We start from the raw sequence: 6,780 nt of genomic DNA on the forward strand, positions 1-6,780 counted from the left end.
ACAACTAATCCCTGGTAGATACTTAAAGGTCTATTTTTGGTCTTCTAATTTCTTATGGGGAAACAAAACCATATAAACATAATATATAATATTGACATTGTGGCAGCATCTTGCTTAGTCTAACTTCACGGGGTGGAAAAAGAAACAAGGCCAACATTAGCCCAAAGCTGATTCCTAGGAGGTAGACGTCAAGTACACCTTCTTTTGACCAGTTCTGACACCAGCCATCCCTCTCACGCTCCTCTCAGCTTCTCTGATGGGTTTGGTCGTTCCTTGCAATGTCTACAAAGAACTCACAAACCATCCTCTCAACGGTGGGATTTGTTAGGGAAGTAACAGATTACAAATTCAGGATCAGGAATGACGTGGAATACAGTTCTTCCATCAGAACAGCTTCTCAGCTGTGTGGGAATGCAGGGCTCTCCCTCAGCCCTTGCCTGACTCATGCATGTGTAAGAGCTCTTTTGCCCCACCGGGAATTGCTTGGGGGGGTGGGGGACAACTCCCTCAGCCTGGGGCCCCAATCCAAAGAAGTCTGAACACAAATGGACACAAAATATGTTATTTATTGTCAATTTCTGCAAAGACACATTTAAGCAACAAAATATACATTTGTCAACATTTTAGAATTTGTTTTATACATTAACAAATACAATGTGCTACCATAGCAATAAATTAAATGTACACTATTTACATGACATAGGCAATCAGGGTCTACAAATCACCTCCTGGCTAGGAGGAAAGAAAGAAAAATCATCATGATACGAATCATCGTTTCCAAGCGACGCGTCTGAGATTCTAGGACATAGAGGACTCTCTTCACACTGGAACATCTGCACCCCCCGGGCTGGAGTGTCCAAGGGTAACTATCGTCCACACAAGGGAGTCAGCACACATGCTAGGGAGCAGGAAGGGGACACTGGCTTTCTGAGCACAAGAGATGTCACAAAATCAAAGACAATGGCAACTGGATGCCGGGCTTCCAGCCATACACCACCACCACGCTCAGCTGGTGGGGCACAGGGTAAAGCCACTGCCCAACCACCCTTCTGCCCTTCGCAGGGCTCCACTGCCCTTAGCCCTTGTGAGTGAAGGTTGGCTTCTTCCTCTCAAAGGGGCACCTGTGAACAGCCCCACTGAGCACCTGGCCCAGTGGAAAGGAGGGAGCCGTGGGGTTGGGGTGAGCAAGGGGTTAGTGACAAAATGTATCTGAGCTTGGCAGGCCATGCCCCAGCCAGCAACCCAGCCGGGCTACAGAGACAGACTGGGCATTTGCTGACCCGCCCTCGCCTTGAAGGAAGGAGCTGTGGAATTGGTCCTGCGTCTGCCTGATCAGTCTTGGTCCTGACTGGCCACCTGTAACCTTCCATCGACCTGAACTCCTGCACACCCACACCCACCCCCTCCGCAGACCTGGCTCCAGTGGCTTAGAAATGAAGAAGGTAGTGTTTGTGTTGGCACCTTAAAAGAGTTTGGGAGAGAAAGGGAAAGAGGCCCCGTGTCTTGCCTCTTCCCTAAAGACCACCAACCATCTCTGTTCAAGAAGTAGGGAGAGAACTCAAGAGGTCTCCTTTGCCATTTTCTTTCTCAACTTACAAAGGCATATGCAAGAGTTGGTTAACTGCCTCTTCGCCCTGGCCTCCACCCGCCTTTATAGACCAGGGTCACCTTGGGGGTGACCTGAGCCAGAGGGACTGGCTCCCCGTCCCCCTCCTTGTTTTCCAAGCTGCATCCAAAACCTCAACTCAAGCCTCTCCTGGCCTTTTGCAATCTCAGAGCACCTCTGTCTGCCCACCCCCCCAATGGAAATATGAGAAAAGAGGGCCCACCAGCATTTCTTGACTGTATTGCCTCCCTGCCAGCGTCGGCACCAGCTAACTGGCTTCTCCAATACCCGGGCCTCCAGGAACTATAGCCACATATTCCACACAGCAATAGATGGTACAGAGCAAAGGACCCTGGGGCGTGGGTTCTAACCCCACCCTTGCCACTAGCTGGTAGTGGACACTAGAGTACACTGTCTCCTCCCTGGGTCTGAGGGTTCTTATCTGTAGGAAGAGAGGTGGGATTTGACGATGCATAGGGTCCCCGAGGGTGGGCGTCATGATAATCTTGACAAAGCAGAGCCATAGAAGGTCCGCTAGGAAACAACACTGTTTCCATTCACTAGCACAGAAAGAAACGCCAGCTCCGGCGCCAACTTGGGGAGAGGCCTCTGGGTGCCAGGCAGCCCCGGGAAAGTACCGTGTCCTCAGTCAACCAGGCAGTCCTCAGAGACAGAGGGGGTCCGGGAAATGCCTTTTAAAGTGGAGATTGTACGTGAAAATGCCGCAAATCCTAGCATGAGCGCCAGCTACGTGAATCTAGTCCCAAGAACCCAGGGGGCTCAGGGCAAACCTGGGTGCCCCACACCTGGGAGCAGTCATCAGAGGGGAGGCCTTATGCATCTGAGCAGACTGTGTGGGGAACAGCCTTCCAGGGGCCCCAGTGACCTGCTCTACAGCCGGGGGATGGGGTGAGGGATGGGGGTGGGGTTGTCATGGAGAAACCAGGGCCCATCCTGCTCTCTGGAGCCGAAGGTGGGCTGGTAGCATACACCCTAAGAGCCATAGGCAGACCTCTTAGAGAGGATATAGCAAGACTCAGAGACAGGGACGTTTGGGGTTCTGACCAGAGCATTCCCAACAGCAAACAGGAGGTGGGATCATTCACTCACAGGGCTGCGCTTCTTGGGGAGCACAGCACGGTCTTCTAGCTCCTTCGCACACTGGACATCATCCCCACTGCCACTTGGGACAAAAAACCCCGTAAACCAGTTGCCAGCTGGTCAGAGACCCTGTGTACAAGGCAGAACTCCATCCTGGGGCCTTCGAGGGCTGTGATCACCAGCCCAGCACGTAACCACTGACTCCACCCACCACGCAGAGGCAGGAGAAGCTAGAGCCTTGGGGGCTCTGGGGCAGAGTGGAGACCACCTAAAAACCTCCAAAAGCCCCCGGGCAACCCTGCCACACAGCACCGCCACCGAGCCACTGTGAATCTGAGATACGCAGAGAGGTGAGCCCGAAGCCTGGCACGAGTGGTGCAGAAATGCAGCTGCACCTTGCGAGTCCTCTCAGAAGCCCAGCCAGCAGCACGCTGCCAGGACCCTGGGGCCTCGTTCGAGCAGTGGGTGCTGTGGGGATGGTGTGAAAGAGGGCTCCAGCAAGCTGGCCCGCCCTAGCCTGGCTCTTCCAACTGGGATGGTTTTCTGGACCGGCTCTTTTCAGACCAGGGGGGCGGAGGCACCCCAGCCCGCACACATCCCCCGCAGCGTCACGTGCGTGCGTGCATGGGTGCCAAGGATCAAGCCGTCACGGTGCACTCGTGACAAAAGCCGCAAGGAAAGTATCACAGCAATAAGTGTCCCACTGATAAGCCTCGGTTTGGGAAGGAGCCTGGCTCCCTGCATCTAGGAAGCCTCCGGGGACAACCGCGTATCAGCTACTAAGGTACACGGGCTGGCCTAGGGCTCCCCGCGGGCAGCCAGACCCTCAGAGGACCTTCCAGGTCCACGCCCACCCACCCCGGTGTGGGAGAGGGGGACGCTGGCTACCCATCAGAGAGCAAACTGCTTCCGCCAGCAGAGGGGGCCCTGACTGAGGTGCTTGCATCTCATTCTGGGGGCAGCTAGGCTGCAGCCACCACCAACCCCGCCCCCAGCCGCTGGCCTGCGGGATGGTGCCCGGACCCAGAGAGGGCCCCGTAAGGCAGCGCTGAGCTCCCAGAGACAGGAACCTAAGTCGTGGATGGGTGCTGTTCTCCGAACCCAAGCCTCTCTCCTGCCCCTGCACATCGTCCCCTGGCAAGTCACCCCTACCTCACCTGTCCCGCTGCAACCTGAGTGGTGGGTGAGTGAAAGCTGATTGCCTCCCATGTACACCCACCACCAGCACCTCCCAGCTGAGTCCTGGGGCCCTAAGCACCCCCTGCTCCCTGAATTCCTTCTCACTCCTGCCTGGCCACCCATCCCCTCCAGGACAAAATCACTCTCTGAGGGGAGACACCGACAGGAAGCTTCTCTAGCAGCAGCAATGATCACTGGGAGTCTGGGAGGGGGTGGGGGAGGGGGAGGGGGCAGAGGAGTGGTATCCCAGCTTTGTCTCCAAGCGTCAACTGGCCAACGCCCCTCTTGAAACACACGGCTGATGGCAAGGTCAGGAGACGGGGGCCTGACATCCACCCAAGAGTACAAAGTCCTCATCCAGGAAGCAAACAGGCATTTCAAAGCCCCAGAGACATGGGAGGCCCAGAGCCGGTTTATATCAGGGCACTGCCCTGATGGTCTCAATCTTGGCTCATGCAGAAGCAGCCCCTCCACCACCCGTAGATGCACTGGCCCTGGTTCCAGCCTGCCGTGTCCAAGAAGGCTGTGACCGAGGACACACAGGGACGCCCCTGCTGCCTGTCCCTGCTCCCCACCTCACCACCCTCTGCCTCTGCTCCCGACGGTACCCTGATGACCCTCCCTGGCCCAATTCCCTTTTCCTCAGCAGAAAAAAACCAGGGTGACACAAGGCCCAGACAGACATGGCACGGGAAGAGACCACAAAGAGGGCTCTCGAGGGAGAAGGCTTTGTCCAAAGTTAGGGGTGTTCTGGTGAAGGGGTGGACAGAGATAGGACCAGATGGGGGGCACTGGGACAGACAAGTTGGTCAGGTGTCCAGTGGGGCAATAGGCCTGTGATGGTCAGAGCAGTGGTCGGCACTCCCAAAGACCTGGACTAGGAGCCTTCTCCTGGACAGAATCCAGGCTTCCCTGGAGAAGACAAGGACGGAGGACATGGTGAGCGGAGGTTCAGTAAGGGAAGGGGAGACACAAGCGCTGGCGGTGCAGACCCGGGGTCGAGGGAGTGGAGAAGGGCTGTACCTATGGGGACAGCACTCCCGCAGCAGATTTGGGTGAGGAGGGGGTCCGATACAAGGCTGTGGGGATTTTATACAAGTGGGGTGGTCTTTGTGAGCCCCAACCGGCTTCTGAGTTTGGGAAACTGAGGTATCTGGGAGTTAAAACGGAAAGCCAACGTTCTTATTTTCTCCACCGCTTTTATGTAGACCAGGTTTCCATCAACGGTCCCGCTTCCCCTCGCCTCCTGATTCCAAGCCCCACTGAGGGCCCCGATGATGGGCTGAGGACTGGGAGTGGTCAGACGTGTCTCTAGCAACATCGTTAGCAGTGGTTTGGTGAGCTGGACTGGACTGTGGTGAGCTACTCGCTGCTGGAAACCATGGGACCCCTCGGGAAAAGAGCCACCCTGCGTGTCCCTCACAGGGTTAGGGGAGTAAGGGCACCTCGGCCCAACAAAGGAACCCGCGCAGCCCAGAGCCCTTGCCAGGGATCCTAGGGGAGGAGGAAGGAGGCCAGGGAGTAAATTGAGGGAAAACTCCGGGTTGCTGCCATTCCGGTGGGAGAGAGACCAAGCCGGTATGCTTGGCCCAGTCTGACCAGGCATCGTTTCCATCTGCCTCTCAGGCCAATCTTTCTCACCCAGGTCTGGGATCCATCTTCCTAGGGGTTTTAAGAATTTTCTCATGATCCCTTTTATAATTTTGTGGACACAAATTATTTCCTTGTATTATTTGATGAGGCTTTATTGTCATCCACTCTGTTGGCTGGTATCATGGCTCTGGATATGGTCAAGATTCTAAGGCCACGGGACCCCTGTTCCCAAAGAGACACCCTGCCCCCTGGCAAGGCCACAGCAGGTAAAATACTCAACCCACCTTTAATGTCTGAAGGACTCCTCTTTCCCATTAGTGACCCTGTTTCAAGAAAAAATGTACACAAGAGGGTGTTTAATAACCAGCAACCAAATCCAGCCAACAGCACCCAACACTCCCATGAACTTGAGAAGGAAATGTGAGCCAATGGTCAAACACGGCCATTGAAAAGAGACGAAACTGCTGAGACTTCCAGGAAGATGGTGACTGAGTGACACACACCAAAGGGAATCTGCAGAAATCAGCCCAGGAGAGTTACTAAGAGGGAAATTCCACACTGCCAGGTCACAGGAGGAGCATCGTAAAGATAAGTAGGCACAGATCCACTAGGTTTTGAGGAGCTGGGGGTTTGGGCTTACCAAAGTGGAGGCCAGCTAGGGATTGACCTTAGTCCCACCACTGTCTTGGCTGGAGCTGGGACCATTTGGGGCAGCCGCAGGGGCTTTATCTCAACATAGCCAGTTTTCCATGGCCTCAGGGCAGGGATTAAAACCCTCCAGCTCCATGGTTAGGGATTGGGGCTCAGCTATATTGTTATTTTTGTTTCCCCCTCTTCTCTCTATCCCACCACAGCCTTCGCGGGCTTAGGGTTATTTTTTTTCTTTTTCTCTTCCCTCTTTCTTGCACATGCCACTGCCTAACTCCAGACCACTCCCCTTAGCCCAGAGCATTTACACCTGCCCTCTGGCCAGCAGGGAGAACTCCACTCTCTGCAGCACAGCCCGAAGCTCGGGAATGCCCGCCCAGCATCCACCAGTGGGTATCCTGCCCAATGGTCTTCTGGGGAAAATCCCACCCACCTACTTCATGGGGAAATTCCACCAGCCTGCCCACTGCAGAGCTTAACAAGTGGCAAGGGAAATCCCGCCCACCTTCTTCAAGAGAAACCCTGCCTGTGTCGCTGGGGGAGCTCTGATCTGTCCTCTGTGATCCCACATGACTGAGGGAACTTCCTCCCGCCTGTTGTAGTGCCTCACACAGCCTAAGGCAGGTTGGCTAACAATCGCCAATGTTCCACGC

General features: G+C 55.1%; 1 protein-coding gene across 1 annotated transcript in view; it reads right to left on the minus strand.

The window, feature by feature from the left end:
• Positions 1 to 546: 546 nt before the first annotated feature.
• RAP1GAP2 (RAP1 GTPase activating protein 2) overlaps positions 547 to 6,780 on the minus strand; it is a 267,961-nt gene continuing 261,727 nt past the window's right edge. The window contains exons 23-24 of the mRNA XM_045299948.1: positions 5,764 to 5,802; positions 547 to 4,798 (exon numbers count right to left, since the gene is read on the minus strand). Of these exons, the coding sequence (XP_045155883.1) occupies positions 5,794 to 5,802 (9 nt within the window). The 3' untranslated portion in view covers positions 547 to 4,798; positions 5,764 to 5,793. The remainder of the gene's footprint in view (positions 4,799 to 5,763; positions 5,803 to 6,780) is intronic.

Source organism: Echinops telfairi, unplaced genomic scaffold, assembly GCF_000313985.2.
Source record: "Echinops telfairi isolate 266 unplaced genomic scaffold, ASM31398v2 ScPeMD7_7458;HRSCAF=8496, whole genome shotgun sequence".
Lineage (NCBI taxonomy): Eukaryota > Metazoa > Chordata > Mammalia > Afrosoricida > Tenrecidae > Echinops > Echinops telfairi.